General features: G+C 41.5%; 1 protein-coding gene across 4 annotated transcripts in view; it reads left to right on the top strand.

Moving 5' to 3' along the window:
- Positions 1-20,773, top strand: part of cdk17 (cyclin-dependent kinase 17) — a 133,290-nt gene that overhangs the window by 108,197 nt on the left and 4,320 nt on the right. For all 4 annotated transcript variants that reach the window (XM_052033595.1, XM_052033594.1, XM_052033593.1 and 1 more), the window contains 9 exons: positions 2,140-2,254; positions 2,359-2,453; positions 2,688-2,750; positions 2,838-2,961; positions 8,403-8,523; positions 15,394-15,491; positions 19,098-19,203; positions 20,222-20,264; positions 20,381-20,471. In XM_052033595.1, coding sequence (XP_051889555.1) covers positions 2,140-2,254; positions 2,359-2,453; positions 2,688-2,750; positions 2,838-2,961; positions 8,403-8,523; positions 15,394-15,491; positions 19,098-19,203; positions 20,222-20,264; positions 20,381-20,471 — 856 coding nt within the window. The remainder of the gene's footprint in view (positions 1-2,139; positions 2,255-2,358; positions 2,454-2,687; positions 2,751-2,837; positions 2,962-8,402; positions 8,524-15,393; positions 15,492-19,097; positions 19,204-20,221; positions 20,265-20,380; positions 20,472-20,773) is intronic.

The raw sequence follows: 20,773 nt of genomic DNA, 5'->3' as shown, positions 1-20,773 counted from the left end.
CCTATTCTGCCTGGGCATGCTGCACCCCTCTAGAATCAATTCTGAATTTAGAAACTTAGGATAACTATTGTTCTATCTCCACAGATGTGGCTGTACCTATTTTAGTTTTGGTATTTTTTCTATCTTCTGTCTCTAATTGAGGGTTGTTAAACTAATTGTACCTTGTCTGTTTTGCTCTGCACCCCATCACAAACATTTTCTCTGTTCTTTCCAATCCCCTTCCTCTAACTTAAAACACAGCCATTTTCTCACATTTCTGGTTCTGACGAAGGATTCTTGGCATGGAATATGAAATCTGTTTCTCTCCTTGGACTACTTTAGTCCTGTAATATGTCCGTGAAATGATCAATTGCTGTAAGAAGAGAATTAGATCAATCAGTGCAGGAACAGGGATATCAGAGAGGAGTTGTCTAGGCAAGAGCATAAGTATAGTTGTTGAAGGTCAACTTTCAACAGTTTAACTGTATCAGTGGCATTTTGTAGATTCTTAAAACTCTTAGGTTATTTATCCTGGCAAAAACTGAGGATAAGTATAAATGGCTTAAAATTTCATGTAGGGCATATCTAGATAATTGCATAACCAATCTTTTTTGGGCCTGCCTGCAAGTTCCATCAAGTTCCAGGCCAGGGATATAAACACAGTTGAAATAGATATAAATTAGAATATCAATTCACTGATATAAATTTAAATAATTAACATTAATTAAAGAAGAAAAGCAGTTACCTGTACTACTACAATTCAAGTTGGCAACCCCCTTCAAATAGATGGAGCTACACTAGAGGGGCTAGGCGCAAAGAACATCTGGCCCATCAGCTCAGAACATCTGTGCTCCAGCCCTGGACAGTGCTGAGTCCAGTAGCAGAGTGGGATGGCAGATGCACTCTCAGTGTGTATGCACAGAAGTCAGGAGCAGCCTAACTCACGAAGAGGACCTTGCTGGCAGTTGTCCTCCAAGCTGCTGGTGAAAAGCAAATACGTTTTGACCCAATATCTGGTAATTTGTCTCAGTATTATTAGGTGCTGCATTTTTCTATGTCACAAGCTTCAGTTGAAAGTTATTTTGTTGTCTCCAAAGTACTTTGTAGTGAAGCCCCCTTATGGAATGTTTTATTTTTCTGACTTTCCTAGCACATGCAGGAAAAATAAACATGAGTACAAGACAATCAGCTAAGGGAGGCACACTAAAATGAAGGAGAGGGAGCAGAAGCAAAGTTCAGTGATAAAGGAAAGAAAAATCTATGAGGGAAGAGAGAGGTTACTTGACATGCTAAGTGGGGGTTTTTAGTGGGGACTCTGCCCAAAATAATCTGAAAATATGTGTCTTTTGGTTACATTGATTATTAGAAATGGATGTGTTTCCCACATGTTGATACACAGATGATACCACTGTAGGGGGCCGTATCTTAAAATAACAATGAATCGGAGTACGGAAAAGAGAGTACTTTAGGAACGTGGTGTCGTGACAACAACCTTTCCCTCAATGTCAGCAAAACTAAAGAGCTGGTCATTGACTTCAGGAAGGGGAGGAGGGGTGATGCACATGCTCCTGTCTACATCAGTGGTGCTGAGGTCGAGAGGCTTGAGAGCTTCAAGGTCCTTGGAGTAAACCACGTGGCGTCCAACCACGTAGACGCCATGGCCAAGGAAGCTCACCAGCACCTCTACTTCTTCAGGAGGCTAAAGAAATTTGTCATGTCCCTGTCGACCCTCACCAATATTTATCGATGCACCATTAGAAAACATCCTATCTGGATGCATCACGGCTTGGTACAGCAACTGGTCTGCCCGTGACGGCAAGAAACTGCAGAGAGTTGTGGACACAGCCCATTATGGAAACCAGCCTCCCCTCCACAGACTCTGTCTACACTTCTCGCTGCCTCGGAAAAGCTGGCAGCATAATCAACAACCCCGCCCACCCTAGACATTCTCTCTTCTCCCCCCTCCCATCAGACTCTTGACCTCACAACCTACCTTGTTATGACCTTGCACCTTATTGTCTGCCTGCAGCTGTTAAACTTTATTCTGCATTCTGTTATTGTTTTACCTTGTCCTACTTCAATACACTGCATAATGAATTGATCTGTACATGTGGCAATAATAAACCAATTCTAAATTCTTCTTACTGTTCCTTTATACAGGGTACCTATGCAACAGTGTTTAAGGGAAGAAGTAAGCTGACTGATAACCTGGTGGCACTGAAAGAAATCAGGCTGGAGCATGAAGAGGGTGCACCTTGTACAGCAATACGGGAAGGTAACGTTGTCCTATTTTAGGAAGTACCATTGTTATTTATGTTAGATGTGATTTCTGTTTATAATAAAAAGACATTTTTATGGTTTTCTTTGTCTTCTTTCTAGTGTCATTACTGAAGGACTTGAAGCACGCAAACATAGTCACTTTACATGATATTATTCACACAGAAAAGTCATTGACACTAGTCTTTGAATACTTGGTAAGGCTTGTTTATTTGCATAATCTGGGCTGGTCAATATATTTATGTCAAAAATTATTGCAAAGTTCACCACTGTATAGCTGAAACTGTTTCAAAATCATTTGATCACTTGAGCACTTACTACTTCAGTATGTAGTGTGAATTAACCCTAGCAGTGGAATTCATTGAAGTTAATCTGTGAAATTGCTACATTAAAGAAATCTGACTCGCCTTCTGATTTTCCCTGTCTTGTAGGACAAAGACCTGAAACAGTACATGGATGACTGTGGAAACATAATGAGCATGCACAATGTGACGGTGAGGGCTAAATTTAACAAGCAACTGCTGTGAGTTATTTGTTGCAGGCAAGTGATGTTAGATTAATCTTATTGCTGTGCTTTGTAGATATTTTTATTCCAGATTTTAAGGGGCTTGGCCTATTGCCACAAACGGAAGGTGTTGCACCGAGACCTGAAACCGCAGAACCTGCTGATTAATGAAAGAGGGGAGCTGAAGCTTGCCGATTTTGGTATGAAACATTAATTAACAATTACATATATGTAAAGTCTTAAGTTAATTTCCATAATTCATACCTGCATTTTCCATTTCTTTCTCACATACATAACAACTACATGTAAATAGAGGCTCCCGTTACACCAGAGAGATGGGAACTGGGTCAGTGCCATTTGCAGAATCCTTTCAAGTACATTTGTATTCAGTAGAAATAGAAAGTAAGGAGGCAACTAGTTGATAAAAGATTAGCAAGTAATACATAAGTTTACATAAATAGTATAAGGATAGTCAAAACAAAGGCAGGACCTATTACAAACCTAAAAAGAAACAGTGTGGAGGCAGAGGGATTAACTGAGGTACCTAAAAAGAAACTACTTAGCATTGGTCTTCACTAAAGCGAATGCTGCCTATGTCTTGCTTAATGGAGGAGGAGTCGGGAAATTTGGATCAGATAAGAGATTAAAAAAAGACCCAAGTTACCCAATCCCGCTGGGATGCACTGCAGGTTGCTTAAGGAATAGAGAGGCAGCAACAACCAAAGCCCGATCTGCCACCTGGAACCACCTGTCCTGAATGTGGAAGAACTTTCAGAGCCAAGATTGGACTCATAAGCCACTTGAGAGCCCATAAATAGATCAACGGAATGAAGACCATCATCCTCGACCTCAAGGGAGAGCCACGACGACGACCAGGGAGTAGAAATAACAGGCTTTCGCTCCAATATTTCAAACCTGCTTCAATATGGGAATTGTTCTATGGCACCAGAGGATTAAAAATGTTGTAAAAAAGAGGGCAAGGGGTTACATCTAGGCAAATGTAAGCCTGATGTTGGTGTTTGTGAAACTTTTAGTGAAACAGGATGAAGTTAATTTCCACTTGGAAAAGCATGGATTGACAAGTGACACCCAATGTAATTTTGTTCAAAGAATTTCATGCTTGACAAATTTGACTGAGTTTTTCTTTAATGTACTATAGATGGTAGATAACACTTTGCATTGCCAAGGCTTTCAAAAGACATCTGGTAAAGCATTGCCTAATAGATATTTTTGCAAAATTTGAAGCTCATTGGATTGAAGCAAAAGTGGTGAATTGAAAATAAAGTTTAATTCCTTCTGTCCGTGGCAGCTTTGTCAGATAAATAGTCCCATTTAATCAGATATATTAGACGTATTTTACCTTCTGATTTTTTCCCATGGGCTGTTTCAGTTTGACCTGTTTCTGAAAATTGCCTACCTTTTTTTGAAAGGAATTGTTACTGAGCTGGATGCGTGTTGTATTAGTTTTTTATGTTGTGTTGAAGATAGCGATCAATCTGGCATCTTTTCTTTGAAGGCAACGTTTTAGGTTGGTGTTTCCAAGAAATACCAAAGTTAAGGTTGCCAACTTGAAAATGAAATTATTTGCCACGTACAGTATCATTTTGCCATATGATTTTCCCAACCCATGAACCTAACTTTAAACTTTGAGTCCTGAGTTGAATGACTCCAACAGACACAATAGCCCAGGATTTTGCAGCAAGTGGCAAGCCCTGTCACCTCACTGCGGACCTCTAGAGTAATTGAAACTTAATCTCAAGGTGAGTCTTTGGTGACTAGTTTGAGGAACTGCCAGAATCCTTTCCAGTGAGGTTTGATAAACTGTGCACAGAATAAACCATGCCCACAAAATACTCCTTACCTTTGAAATACAACCTTAGCAATACTCCCCAAGGCAGAACTTAGTTTACATTTTTAAGCTGCAGAATTACTCATTGGTGATTTTGTTTTGTTTTTGTGTATGTTTTGGAGTGCAGGTTTGAGTTCTGACAGATGTTTTTCCCACTGTACACCTGAAACTGTTTCAAAATCATTTGATCACTTGAGCCCTTACTACCTCAGTATGTAGTGTGAATTAACCCTAGCAATGGAATTCATTGAAGTTACTCTGTGAAATTGCTACATTTACTTTTCAATAAACTAATCATCAGCTTTTGTATATTTGATATAAAATTGGCCCATTGCAGTGTTGAAATATTCAGATGAAATATTCATCTGCAGTTGTTTGTTTCTCTTGAAATATTCAGTTTGGTCTCAAACTAATCCAAAAGACAGCATTTCATGACAGTGTGGTGTTCTCTTAGTTAAAGTTTCCAGGATGACTCGCTGCTATCGGGAAATGGTATTTAAGTCCGCAACAACCTCCAGATCCGCAGCTGAGAATGCAGCCCCTGTGCCATGGCTGACATCAATAAGAAAGGAAACATCATAATTATTTACCAGCAAAAACAAACAGCATCTGTGGAGGCAAAGAGGTGGTCGACATTTCAGGTTGAGTCCCTGCCTCAAGGCCAGACTGAGAGTGGGGGGGGGGGGGGGGGACATGGCCAGTATAAAGAGGTGAGAGGGAGAGGGGTGAGACAGAGGCTGGGAGACAATAGGTGGAACCAGCTGAGGTGGGGGATGATGGTCAGATGGAGCTAGTTGGGGAAAGGGATAGGAAAGGTCAGCTAAGGGAAGAGAAACCCAGGTGGATCGGTGTGTGGGTGCTGGGCAGATGGAGCCATGTGGCTGAGGATAACGAATCTGGGTAATGGGGAGGGGGTTGGGGGAGTGGAAAAGGTGAACAAAAGGAGTGGGAAACGCACACACAAGGTGTGGGTTACCTGAAATTGAGAAATACACTGTTCATACGATTGGACTGTAGGTTACCAAAACAGAATATGAGCTGTAGTTCTTCTAGTTTGCGTTTGGCCTCACCGTGGCAGTGGAGAAGGCAGAGGATAGACAGGTCGGTGTGGGAATGGGAAGGGGAATTGAAATGACATACAACCGTAAGCTCAAGATGGCCATTGTGGACACAACACAAGTGCTCTATAACCAGTCACCGAGGCTGTGCTTGGTCTTGCTGACATAGAGGGAGCCATCTGGAAAGCACCAAATGCAATAGACGGGGTTGGAGGAGGTGCAAGTGAACCTTAGCCTCGCCTGGATGAGTTGTTTTGGTCCCTGGATGGTGGTGAGGGAGGCAGTCCAAGAACAAGCGTTACAGCTCCCATGGTTTCAGGGATAAGTACCAGAGATGGGGAGGGGTGGGTGGGGAATGATGAGTGGGCCAGGAATCACGGAGAGAGTGGTCCCTGCAGAAAGGGGGTGGGAGAGGGGAAGATGTGACTGGTGGTGGGATCCCATTGCAGCTGGCGGAAACGGCGAAGAATGACGTGTGGGATATGGAGACTGGTAGGGTGAAAGGGGAGGACCAAGGGAACTCCGAGTCTGTTCTATCGTGATCCCACCAGCCGCATTTTCCCCTCCCTACTCCTTTCTGCTTTCTGCAGGGATCACTCCGTGACCCCTTGGTCCGCTCATCCCTCCCCATCCATCCCCCTCCTTCCCCGGGCACTTTCCCCTGTAACTGCAGGAGCTGTAACACCTGTCCCTACACTTCGTCCCTCACCTCCATCCAGGGACCAAAACAGTCCTTCCAGGTGAGGCAGGCATTCGCATGCAAATCCTCTGGCCTTATTTATTGCATTCAGTGCTCCCGACATGGCTTCCTCTACATTGGTGCGACCAGTTGCAATCTGGGTGACCACTTCACTGAGCACCTACGCTCTGTCCACCGTGGCCATCTGGAGCTCCCAGTGGCCAGCCATTTTATTCCTTCTGCCCATTCCCACACCGACATGTCTGTCCTCTGTCTCCTGCACTGCTAGAGTGAGGCTAAGCACAAACTAGAGGAATAACACCTCATATTCTGCCTGGGTTGTCTGCAACCTGACGGCATGGACATTGAATTCTGCAACTTCCAGTAACTGCTCCCCCTCTGTCCCCTTTCTCTCTCCTCCTGATCTACCCGTTCTTCCTGCATTCACCCCAGTCCCCATCACCCTGTTTCTTTTCCCATCTCCACCCTTTCCAACTGCCCATCACCCACAACCCCTCCCACTGGTTCCCCTCCCCCACTGTTCCCATCTGCCCTCCCCACCTCCCTCATGATTCCAGGCTCCATTTTCCTTCCCTATCAGATTCCATCATCTACAGCCCTTCGTTACTTCAATCTTTCACCTCCCAGCTGCTGGCACTGTTCCCACTCTCCCCTCCCCCACCTACCTATCACCACTCCTCACCTGGATCCACCCATCACCTGCCAGCTCTTGCTCCACCCCTTCCTTCCCCTTTTTTTTATACCGGCTATCTCCCCTCTACCTTTTGGTCCAGATGAAGGGTCTCGACCTGAAACATTGGTTGTCCATTTCCCTCCACAGATGCTCCCTGATCCACTGAGTTCCTCCAGCTTTTTGTCTGTTGCTCCAGATTCCAGCATCTGCAGTCTCCTGTGTCATTATCTCTGTTCTGTCCAGTGGGGAGGGGAAACAGAGCAGACGTCTGGGAAAAGGAGGAATGCGAGTGACGGCTCCATCGACCATGGTAGAGGGGAAGCCACGTTTCCTGAAAAAAGAGGACATCTCAGAAGTCTTGGAATGGAAGTCCTTATTTTGACATCCAGTGGAGATGGAGAAACTGAGAGAAAGGGATGGCGTTCTTACAGGAGACAGGCTGGGTGGAGGCGTAGTCGAGGTAGCTATGGGAGTCGGTGGGTTTATAGTAGTTATCAGTGGATAGTTTTCTCCTGAGATGGAGGCATTCCAGTATCTGCAGTTGCTTGTGTCTCTATAATTACTCACCAACCTGAAAAGTCCCTCGTTGTTGAAATGATGCTTAACTTCTGTTTACATTGCTGCCTTTCCCAACCATCAAGTCATAGACACAGCACGGAAACAGGCCCTTTGGCCCACCGTTCACACCAACCATCAACCACTCGTGCACTGAACCTACATTGATCCCATTTTCTATTCTCCCCACATTCTCATCAACTCCCCCCAGATTCTACCACTCACCTACACATTGGGAGGAACTTACAGCGGCCAATTAACCTACCAACCTGCAGGTCTTCAGGATGTGGAAGGAAACTGGAGCACCTGTAGGAAACCCACGGGATCACAGGGAAGACACGAATAGCCACACAAGACAGCAGCTGAAGCCAGGACTGGCGCAGTGAGTTGTGCCACTGTGCTGGAGCTAGAATGTTCCACTTGGAGAATGGAAGACCACCGTCTGACAATCTAGAATATGAATTCTCTAAGAGACCACGAAAGGATGATTACTTGGACCCTTTTCAAATGTGACAGTTAATCTGCTTACAAAGAATGAGGAAGCTATAATTTTCCTGCCATAACTTAGAATGTAAATTTCTTTTGCAATGTCAGTTTTAACCAAATTCTTGCTCTAAACAACTTAATCACCTTTCAAATGCAGTTTTGTTTACTTGATGCAAGAAAACAAGCCAGGTAGTCTTCGGTAGTTCTCAGCCTTGACTGTTTAAGTTTATTTCACAGCATCATTTTAATGGCCATGATTTATCTGCAGCTTGTTGCATTGTGAAACCCATTATTCACCATGTTATTTTTCTCTTTCGCAGGTTTGGCAAGAGCAAAGTCAGTTCCTACAAAGACGTACTCAAATGAGGTTGTAACTTTATGGTACAGGCCTCCAGATGTTCTCCTGGGTTCTTCAGAGTATTCAACACAGATCGACATGTGGTATGTTTTGCTTAATTTGAGCTAAGGGTAAAACTACGATCATCCTCTCTCTGACCATTCAGAAATCCCAATGGTTCAGTACGTGGTTCACTAAGGTAATGTCTGGTGTTCCCTTCCAACTCACTGAGATCCTGGTTCCCGCGCTCCCTTTCACTCACCAGGGCCCTGGTTACTGTGCCCCCTTTCAACTTAATTATTACAGTGCTGTGTAACTTTTTTAAAAGTGAATTAAAAATAGGTTATGTACTAATAGGGAACAGCATCCAATAATCCAGAGAATTTTCTCATCCAACGCTACCAAAGGTTTGAGCATGCCAGATTACAAGAGTTTTACCTAGTCATTTTTATATCAGTTAAAATCTTAAGCAAAAAGTGGTCTCAAATTTCCCCTGTGAACTTTATTCTCAAAACATCTGACAGTGTTGTAAAAGTTGAAGAGCAGTGGTCCATAACTTTCACTTGTGCACTTTTGCTGATCCGAGTAAAACTGGGGTTACCTTTTGATTTATTTTTGTGCTTAAGTTTCTGCTAAACCTTAAATCTATGAACCAGTGCAACTGGGGAATGTTAAATTAAAGGACTCCTTGATATATTTAAGAGTGGCATCATGGTGGCAGCTGGGAATGGGTTTATCATTAAAATTAAGCAATAATTTTATCTGTGTCTACTGCTGTGAGTAAGCCAGTTTTAAACAACTAAAAATGACTTAAAGGATCTATCCATAGTCAAATACTAGTTTTATTTGTATATTGTAGCTTCTTAGTAAATGATGTAAAAAAAAATTAATAGGAGCCTATTATAACCTAAAAGAAACTGAATTATAATAACCTATCGGAAGGCCTGCAAATGACCTAAATTAGCGGAGCTCCCTATGGTGTTGAATGAGATGTGGAAATGTATGCATTTTAGTGGGGATCAGACAGGAACATGGAGTTGGAGCTGAAAATTAAATCAGATCAGCTGAGGGTTTTATTTCTTATGTTTGTGGGTGGGGGTCACCTTACAGCACAAAAGGTTCATAAAGCACAAAAAATTGCAAAAATTTGTATTTGATCTGCAGTCAATGTGGTTGTACTTAATATTCCTTGATCTTTTGAGAAACTTCAAATCACTAGTTTGACGTAGAAAGTTGTTCACCGGAACACACACACATGTTCTAATTTTTTTTTCATTCTTGGGACGATGTTACTGTCAGACCATGCAAGCTAGGATTAATAAAAGTGAAAATTAGGACCAAAAAATCAGTGCAATCTGACAATGAAATTTGACTTAAAATTCTTCAATTCTGCTGAACTTGTAATAAAACTTGTGTACAAAACTACATACGACCACACACACACACACACACACACACACACACACACACACACAGCAGAATGTTGCTAGATGCATCCACTGGTGGGCATTGAGCTGTCAGTTAAAGTCAAGGCAGACAAACAATAAAAAAAAAATAAGGCACTGAACTGGTTATGAAAGATAGAGAACTAAATGATTGCCCAGACATTTAGAAAGGTGATATAGTATCTCTTATGCCCAGCCTTTCGTAATGAACTAGAAATGGTAACATAAGTGGAATGATTCCAGTAAATGCCGAAAACAAAACAGATCTTGGTATTTCCATCTGTTCATTGGTAATTAGTTTTTTTTCTTCAACCCAGGGAAGCAAATACTACAATATACAAATTAAAGTGAGCACTAAAATCCCATGAACCAGTATTAAAAGTTTCTTTATAATCTGAAATATTATCTTCCAACCTGCCTCGATTTTAATTCTCTTATTTATTTTTAAGCCAAATTATTCTACAAAGTATTTTCTTTTGGAAATCTAATTTGCGATATTATGACTGACTGAAGGAAATGTTTTAATTGTATGAACGCACCATTTTCCATCACCTGCTATGATGGTATTAATTTCTTGTGCAGCATCATGGAATTTTCTACAAATGTTTACTGCAGAATCAAAATATTTGAACTGAAAGTTCTATCGACTATCTTATGAAGTACAAGACAAGCACAATAGTGTTGTCCTATTTAAATACAGGCTTTTTTCCTGTTCTTGGGTTCCAGCTCTCTATGGCTGTTCATGGATTAGCCAGAACGAAGCAGGAGAAATATTTTTGCTATCACAATTTGATATTCCCCATTTTATCTATCTTTGCAACAGAGAAGAGGGCAATGCTGTTTCCTGTGGTGAAGGAACTACTTGGGATTTCTTGAGGAGAGAATTGCTGCCAGTACTGGTGCAAGAGATCAGGGAAACATGGTGGAACAGAATAATAGGTTTAGGTGAAGGTAAAGAACAAGAATACACCAGTTTAATTCATTTTCTTGTCAGAATTTCAGGTGATTGGAGTTGACTTTTAATTCTGAGTTGTACAGAATACCACAGAGAATAAAAGGCTAAAATCTCACTTAATGAGAAGTATCTCCCTGGCATAAGTGATTGTGAAGTGGTCACACAAGAAAACACAAACTATTAAACTCCTTCCTTTCCACTGTCTTCAGAATAAAGATTGCCACCACCTAAACATTCCTGGGCTTGCCTCATCCTTTTTACTACTTCTTGCTCTTGATTCTACAAGTTGATCTATTCATTTTAAGAAAAAAGGTTTTTTTGAAACACATTTACAATGCTGCCTCCTGTAGTTCAGCAGGAAATACTTTTGAGTTTACAAGGAACTAGGAGGTTGGTTTAGGCAAATAGAGAGGTTGTTTTATTGGCAGGTCCACTGGTAAATTGGTATTTGGGAAAGGAGCCAAAGGGACGACTAACTCTCAGCTGCAATACTGAGTAAATGAAAGTCTCACATGTCGAGCCTTGAGCCAGTCATGATAAAAAGGTTGAGAAGAAAACACTAAGTTTGTCTACTCTTGGTGGCACTGCGATGAACTTCAATATATTCCCTTTTCTCGAAGAGAGTTGCAAAATTGGATGAAGTAAGGTGAACGATTGCATTTGTTATTGTGTCTATGACGCTAAAATAGGTAGTGTCATTGACAGTGAAGATGGTTATTAGGATTTACAGAGGGATCTTGATCAGCTGGGTAAGTGAGCCGAGGAATGGCAAATGGAGTTTAATTCAGATAAGTGCGAGGTGTTGCATTTTGGGAAGACAAATGAAGGTAGTACTTTCACAGTCAATGGTAGGGCCCTGGGGAGTGCTGTAGAACAGAGGGACCTAGGAGTACAAGTATATGGTTCCCTGAAAATTACTTCACAGGTAGATAGGGTGGTAAAGAAAGCTTTGGCACACTGGCCTTCATCAGTCAGGACACTTGAGTATAGAATCTGGGATGTTATGTTGCAGTTCTACAAGATGTTGGTGAGGCTACATTTGGAATATTGTGTTCAGTTTTGGTCACCCTACTATTGGAAAGATGCCATTAAGCTGGAAAGAGTGCAGAGGAGATTTACCAGGATGTTGCCGTGACTCGAGGGACTGAGTTATGGAAAGAGGTTGAGTAGGCTGAGACTTCTTTCATTGAAGTCTAGAAGAATGAGAGGTGATCTTAGAGGTGTATAAAATCATGAGGGGCACAGAAAGGGTGAATGCGCAAAGTCTTTTTCCCAGGGTTGGAGAGTCAAGAACTAGAGGGCATAAGCTTAAGGTGAGAGGGGAGAGATTTAATAGAAACCTAAGGAGCAATGTTTTCACCCAGAAGGTGGTCAGTATCCAGATGAAGGAGTGATATATTTCCATAGCAGGACGGTGTGCAACTTGAAGGGTTGAGTGTAGGAATTCCTATGTATCTGCTGCCCTCAAGTTCCTTGGAGATAAAGGCTACAAGATTCAGAGATGCTATTGAAGTTCCCTTTGCAAATAACTATAGTGCTTTTAGTGAATGGTACACACTGGAGCTATGGTATACAGTGATAAAGAGGCTGAATGCCCTGGGTTAATGAATGGGTTACCAATTAACCTGGTTAGTTTGCCCTGGCTGGTATTGAGCTTCCTGAGCAGTTTTGGTGCTGCATAAGTGAAGAGTATTGATTGACACTCCTAATGTGCTCTATACATGTGGAAAGACTTTGGGAATTCAAAAGGTGAGCTCTTTGCTGCAGGATACCCAACCACTGCTCTTGCAAACACAATATTTTTATTGTAGGTTTATTAAGTTTCTGGTCAGAGATGACTCCCCAGGATGTTGGTTGTGGGGAACCCAGTTTTGGAATTGTTACTGAATGTGAAGGGTATGTAATTAAATTCTCTCGCGTTGTAGATGGCTGTTGCCTGGCACTTGTGTGGTGCAAACATTACTTGCTAGTAATCAGCCCATACCTGAATGTTACCATGATTTTGTGTCAAAGATTACTTTATTAGTTGAGGAGTTGTGAATAGAATTGAACATTGCAATCATTAGTGAACATTTCCATTTCTGACCTTGTGAAAGTCATTGACGAAGCGGCTGAAGGTGATTGGGTTTATGACCCTGCCCTGAGATTGAGATGATTGGCCTTCAATAACCACAATCAACTTCCTTTGTGTATGGGATGATTACAAACAGTTTATTTCCCAAGATGTCCACTCATGTCATTTTTACCAGGGCTCCTTAATGCTTCACTTGGTCAAATGCTTGCTGATGTTACGTGCAGGCTGTAATGAGTCTGAAACTTAAACTCAGCATGCGTGAACACTAGTGAATAAATGCCACTTGGTAGCAACGGTAACAACACCTTCCATTCCTTTTCTGATAATTGACGGTGGACGAATTAGGGAATAACTGGATGAGTTGGATTTGTCCTGTTTTTTGTGAGCAGGACAAAGTCAGGAAATGTTCCACATTGTCAGATGCCAGTATTTGCTGTGATGTAACTATGTTAAAACAATTTGGCCAGAGGCACAACCAGTTCTGGCATGCAGGGCTTCAACATTGCAACACCAGTGATGTTTTGTCCCTTGACCTTTGACTATCTAATGCTCAGGGATTTCTTAATATAATGTGGAGTAAAATGAATCGGCCGAAGAGTGGCTGCAGTTATGGTTCATCCATGCTTCACTTCTGGAAGTTCGCCCTTCTTAATCCTTGTCCTTGGCAATCATGTGGTGGATCTTGACGTTGTTGAGGATGTGGGTGTCCTTGGCACTGAGTTTCTTGAGTGCTGTAAGCACTACACTCATTCACACTGGGCAGTTTGCCTGCTGAACCTGTGCAAGGTTCGAACTGGCAAGGGAACAGTGTGAATGAGTTTCCACGTCAAAGAACACCTGCAAAGGGGAAGGGAAGTTTTTGGTCATTTACTCGTTTTTTTTTAGTATGAGTTTAGTTTAATTAGTTAAAAACTAAATAATTCAAACACAGTTAACTAAATAATTTGTTAATTGTTTTTAATTGTTTTACTTTTCATCATTTTTCATCAATTTAAATTAATTCAATAATCAACTTCAAAAGTTTTTGAATGTTTCTGAATATTAGAGACCTTCAGAAACATAAGTCCTTACAGGCTAAACAGAGCAAGATCTAAGGCCATGACTTAGCCAGCTGTTGACATTTTTCAGCTATTCAGTGGGCTGGGCCTCTTCTGGCCCACCCACAGAATGACCTTGGGTCCCACCACCTTGAGGCAGAAAATTGATACTGGCAAATGTGGAAAAGGTATGTTCACTCATGCCTCATTTATAGATCTACGACAAGCAAGGCTGGCTCATTGCTGGCAGTGAGTGCTAGCTTAGTTTTTGTTTGTGAACAGTGAATTAAATACAAAGAGTTAAGTAGATAAAGAAGAAAAAGATGAACCTCTGCCTTTCCCCAGCCTTATAGGCATCATGTAGAAGCACCAGAATAAACTGATGTGGCAGCTGCATCAGGATTGATGGACTGACACACGCAGCTTGTGTGAATAAAAGAAATGCCATTTTCAAGAGAACCCTCTACAGTAACACAGGAAAAATTGAAAATAAGAGTAGGAATAGGCCATTCGGACCTTCAAGCCTGCCCTGATATTCAGTGTGATTATGGCTATTCATCCCAATTCCCGCCTTTTCCCCCTAAGATATTGTTCTTAGGGTCAGGGTCCATCTAACCCTAAGAACAGTATCTAACTCCTTCTTATATGTATTTAATGATTTGACCTCAGCTTCTTCCTGGGATAGAGATTTCCACAGATTCACCACTCTCCAAGAGAAGAAATTTCTCCTCATTCTCAGTCTTAAGTGGCTTACCCCGTAACCTTAGACTCTGATCCCTGATACCTGGACTTCCCCACCATTGGGAACTTGCTTCCAGTATCAAATCTGTCTGGTCATGTTAGAATTTTGGAGGTTTCTGTGAGATCCCTCTCATTCTTCTAAACCCTAGTGAACGTCAGCCGAATTGATCCAATCTCTCTTCATTCATCAGTCCTGCCATCCCAGGAATCAGTCGAGTGAACCTTTGCTGAACTCCCTCCATAGCAGTAGTACAATTTGATTTACTAACTAACGGAACATAGAACATTACAGCACAGTACAGGCCCTTCGGCCCACGATGTTGTGCCAACGTTTGAGGTTTGCATTTGCTCTTCTCCCAAAGCAAAAAAAAAATAGGTTCAGATATTTGCGCATCCTCAGGTAACTGCTGGCAGCAACACTTGTTTGGCTGTCAGGGGAATAGTCATGTGAATTCAGCCACACCCTATGCATAATTAATCAAGATGGAATCATTACCTACAATGTATAATGTGAATTTTATTTTAAGAATTACAGCCATAGTAAAGGAATAGTCAGACCTTTTCATTAAGGATAATTTTGGGGGAGGGAGGGAGGGGTGGGTGGATGGTGGTGGTGAGGTGGGAATCCTAGTTGCATTATGAAGGGAAATTTGTCAGAAACTTTGGGTATGTTGAGATGTACAAGTTCTTATATGGACTACATGTGCTTTGATGCGTTTCAGGGGTGTCGGGTGTATCTTCTATGAAATGGCAGCTGGAAGACCTCTTTTTCCTGGTTCCACTGTAGAAGATGAATTGCACTTGATTTTCAGGTTACTAGGTAAGTTTGTAATACCATTGTGATTGTAACACATTTTGATCACAGCTTAGCTGTTACTTTTTGAAAATTGAAGTTGGTATTAATTTTAAGCTCAAGATACTCATCGTGTTTGATTATAAATGACCGTCATATTTTGGGAATAAGAAGTTTTCATCTTGGCTCAAGTATCAAGTAGCGATTAAATTCAATTTCACATGCACTTAAATGTAACCAATGGAATAAAATTCAAGTATTTCATTCTCAAAAGGCAATTTCTCCTGAAAAGGTGAAATGATCATATTCTTGAGGAATATTTTTCAACAACCTTTCACTGACCATATTGTTTAACTACCAACATTTAAGTATTAAATTTATCAACCATTGAAGTATTCTGCAAATCTGGAAGGAACACATAACACATAGTCAAGTTTGGCTTCAAAAGTCTCCAATAACTTTATCTCTGAATTCAGGTAAAAGTTGAATAAATTCCCTTGACATTAACGCAGCAGTTGAAAATATCTCTTGTCATCAAAGGTATATGATGAACAATAAAGATGCTGGGTCCTTTATTGTCCAGCATATACTTTTGATGAGAAGAGATACTGAAGTTTAGTCAGAAAGAAAAAGCAAGAATACGCATGGTCTAGGAAGCTGAAATCGGCCAAGGCCCTTGAGGAATGTAAAAGAAGCAGGAAAGAACCTAAGCAAGGAATTAGGAGGGCTAAAAGAGGCCATGAAATGTCCTTAAGGAGAATCCCAAGGCAATTTATAGCTATATTGAAAGTAAGAGTATAGCCAAGGAAAGGGTAGGTCCACTCAAGGATAAAGGAGGAAATCCGTGCCTGAAGCCAGAGGAAGTGGGCGAAGTCCTAAATGAGTACTTTTCAGCAGTATTCACCAAGGAGAAGGACAAGGACGATGGTGGGATCAGGGAAGGCTATGTTGATATTCTAGGGCACGTTGATATTAAAAGGTGAAAGGTAAGGACGACGGGAGATCCTATCCTCGTTCTCAGTGGGAGGGAGCAAACATGCAGGAAGTAGAGGAGGTGCAGTTGAGAGCCTTGGCAACTGTGGTAGAAAGCCGTGGTTAAAGAAAAAGGAAGTCATCTTAAAGACTCTGGTGTGGGAAGTGTCGTCATCAGAGCAGAAAGGAAAACGAGTGGAGTGGAGTCCCGACAGGACGTGGAGTGGAGTGGAGTCCCGACAGGACGTGGAGTGGAGTGGAGTCCCGACAGGACGTGGAGTGGAGTGGAGTCCCGACAGGACGCAGAATAGGGTTCATTTGAGATAGCTGTCGGAGTTGGTGGGCTTTTAATGGGTATTGGTAGCTGACCTATTGCCTGAGATGGAAATAGAGATGTCGAGAAAGAAAAAGGAAGGTTCAGAAATGGACCGTGTGAATGTGAGAGCAAGGTGGAAATTGACAGCAAAGACAATAAATTTTTTTGAGATCTGTGCCAGTTCAGGAAGCAATTCCGTCATCAAATGCGAGGGACAAGAGTTGAGGGAGGGAATCTGAATAGGCTGACACAAGGACTCTTCCACATATCCAGTAAAGAGATGAGCGTAGTTTGGGCCTCTGCAAGTTCCCATCTCTTTGACTTGGAGAAAGTGAACGGACTTGAAGGGAGAGGTTCAATGTAAGGATAAGTTCAGCCTGTTAAATGATGGTAAAAAGAGATTGGTTGGGTCTGTAATCAAGTAAAAGTGAAGGGCCCGCAGACCATCCTGGTGTAGAATAGAGTTGTAGAGAGATTGTACATGCATGGTGACGATGAGGGACTTGGGACCAGGGAACAAAGTGCTGGAGGGCATTGAAGGTGTCTTAGATGTCAGTGGTAACGGGCTGGGCAAGGGCAGAAAGGATAGGAATAAATAAGTTCGTTGGGGTGAGGTTGAAACAATGGGTCTATCCAGACAGACCTGCTTAAAGATCTGGAATGATAGAGGTAGATGCAGGATGTGTGAGGCTTTGGGGCTGGAGGCTGTAGAGGAAAGATCTCCTAGCTAGGAGATGGAAAATCTTAGAAACACTTCACAGCTCAGGCAACATCTGTGGAAAGAGAAATGTCTCAGATTGAAGATACATCTCCGGAACTCTCAAAGCGAGAAACGAAAAAGGACAAAAGGAATATTCCCTGAGGACATGAGGATAAGCTGTAAATGTCTGGTCAGTGGGGGTAGTCAGAGAGAGACCATCTGAACAAAGGAACATCAAAGCTGTTGGAGAATGAGACACAAAGGAATAAAAGAGTTGTGAAATAGAGAGATCGTGGTTTAAAGGTTAGTAAGGGGAGATGTCTGAAAGCTGAAGCTTAATTTCTGCGAGATAGTTTTGTTTGCCAAAGCACAACAACATTGTTGTCAGCAGGTTTGATGACAGTGATGCTCATTGGTCTTTAGTCAACAGAATACCCCAAGTTCAGTGGTGTCAGGGTTAGAGTAAGGAAAATATGAGCCAGTAAGCCCTTGTCAGCAGTTTATAATGAATAGATCTAGAGAGGGTAAGAGGCTAGAGGGAGGAGTCCAGTTAAATGGGAAATTCTGGAGAGTAAAAGGGTCCACAGTTTGGGGCGAAGACTCATGGCCAAAGCAATAGTTGCAAACACAATAGAGGAAAAGTTTACATTACGAAGAAGAATTCTACATTATGAGAGTATCAGACAGGAGCAATGGAAAGTTAATTGGGAATAGTTGTTTTTGGGCAAGTCCACATCTGACATGTGAAGGGTGTTTAAAGACCAACTGCACAGAGTACAGGACCAGTATGCTCCAGTATGAACCTTGGATGACAAGAGAGGCGGTGAATTTAGTCAAGAAGCAAAAGGAAGCATATGTAAGATTTAGGAAGCTAAGATCGAACAGGGCCCTAGAGGAATATAAAGAAGCTAGTAGAGAACTCAAGAAGGGGGTTAAGAGAGCCAGGAGAGGCTATGAAAAGTCCTTGGCAAGTGGGATTAAGGAGAATCCCAAGGCATTCTATATGTACATCAAGAGCAAAAGGATAAACGGGGAGAGGATGGGACCACTCGAGGATAAAGGAGGGAGCACGTGCTTGGAGGCGGAGGATGTGGGAGAGGTCCTAAATGTGTACTTTGTGTCGGTATTCACCAAGGAGAAGGATATGGAGGATAGTGAGATCAGTGTGGAGCGTGCTAATATGCTGCGGCATTTTGAGAGAAAGGGTGAAGTAGAGTTGGGTCTCTTGAAGAATGTTAAGGTGCATCATTCCCCAGGGCCTGATGGGATATAACCCAGCTTATTGAGAAAGGCAAGGGATGAGATTGCTTGGGCCTTGGCCATGATCTTTGTCCTTTCTAGCCACAGGCGAGGTCCTGGCAGACCAGCGAGTAGCTGATGTTGTTCTTTTCTTCAAGAAGGGAAATAAGGTTAATCCTGGAAACTATAGGCTGGTGAGTCTCATGTCAGTGGTGGGGAAGCTTTGGAGAGGATTCTTAGGGATAAAATTTATGAGCATTTGGAAAAGTATGGGAAGTCAGCATGGCTTTGTGTGGGGCAGCTCCTACTGGAATTTCAGTGAGATGAACTGTCAGACCTCAAAATCAGGTTGGTATGTTACACAAGTTTCTGCATCTATATTTATAATGGACTTTATTTATTGCAGGAACGCCCACAGAGGAGGCATGGCCAGGAATATCTTCAAATGAAGAATTTAAGGCTTACAACTTTCCCAAATATAAACCACAACAAGTGATAAATCATGCACCAAGGTAGTGTTGATATAGTACAATTATGAATAGGCTTGATTCTATGAAATATGAAATGAGCTGTGATTCAGATTTTGATAATCATGGGCAAAAAGTGTTTGAACTCCAGAAGTTGAAATATATTGGCTAAAAGGCTAAGTAGAGCATAGACCAACTTAAATGTGCTAACAGAAAGTACCCATGTATCGCAGATGTCCTTCAATGCAGATAAATGCAGTGCAATGACATAGGTGTGGTGAATTCGAAACGTGTATGCTATGCAAAGATGGCCATTCGAGCAGAAGTGAAACCTGGTGTTGCATTGTCACTGGACATGTATGAGTATGGCAACTCGACTTTTCGATAATCTCTGCTTTTGTTGCTAAAGCTGTGTTTGGAATATTCCTGGTGTTTAAAAAGACAGTGAAGTGTTTTTTTTAGGTCTTGGTGAAGAAGAAAAAGTAATATTGTTTTAACTCTCATCCGTTTAAATGCATGACAGTCATGAATAGTTTTACTAAATTTGTAATCCAGTGTGCGCTGTGACAAAATTTAACCTAATACAAAAATCACTGTTCAAGAAGGATCAGGATAAGAGTATAAATTTCTCAGAAAACTTGTGGAATACATTTCAAATTTAATCTAGGTCAACGTGCTTTTAAAACCAAGCAGTATCTATTTATGAATGGTATTGAATGTGATTTCTGTGATGCTGATGCGTGCGTGGGTAGATCGTCTGAAGAATCCAGTGATCAGAATACGTTCATATTTTGTGTGGTAGATGAGTATATTTTATTGCGTTTAAGGGACTTCAGTGTAATTGGACTGATCCTTATCTTACTGTAGCTTTTACCTACATTTGGTTGGTTCTAAGAATAGACTAGACAGGATCCATGAGTTGCCCTTTGTATGAAGGTTGATCAGTTTATTTTTGCTTAAGTGCCTATTTCCCGCTTTCTGTTGGCATCCATAAAGATGAACACCTATAAGGATACCTCTGATAATATAAACCCCTTCAAATTGGGTCTTATTTTTCTCACAGACTGGACACAGAAGGAATTGATCTGTTATCAAGTTTTTTACAAGTAAGTTTTAATTTTTGTTGCATAATTTAAATAGTTATTACTGGTTAAAATTAGATCAAAAACTGCTGTCATAAATAATATTTATATAACTAAAAAATACTTCATCTCCTTTGTAGTACCAAGCCAAGAAGAGAATTTCTGCAGATGATGCCATGAAGCATCTTTATTTTAAAAGTCTTGGAACAAGGGCACACACTTTACCAGATGGTAAATCATTCCTTAATTAGTAATAAGCTAATGATCTTTTAAGAATTTTGACACAAGTATCCCATACTGTTAGACACCGGAAGATTTACAGGTAAAGTTTAGTTAGAAGCTGATAGATAATTTGATCAATTTGCACTGACTCCATTAAATCCCTGTTTTATAGTCAAAACATTCCGACCTTTTTGTCCTGTTTTCATTATATGTTTCTGTTCACATTTATAGAAAGGAAGTTGCCTACTTTAGCTTGCTATTCTGGAATGACAGCCTCCTACTAGTCAGGTGGTGTTACACTGGCATAGCAA

The sequence above is a fragment of the Pristis pectinata genome, chromosome 19 (assembly GCF_009764475.1).
Source record: "Pristis pectinata isolate sPriPec2 chromosome 19, sPriPec2.1.pri, whole genome shotgun sequence".
Classification (NCBI taxonomy): domain Eukaryota; kingdom Metazoa; phylum Chordata; class Chondrichthyes; order Rhinopristiformes; family Pristidae; genus Pristis; species Pristis pectinata.
The sequence above is the reverse complement of the archived record's forward strand: the minus strand, read 5'-3'. Positions and strand labels throughout refer to the sequence as shown.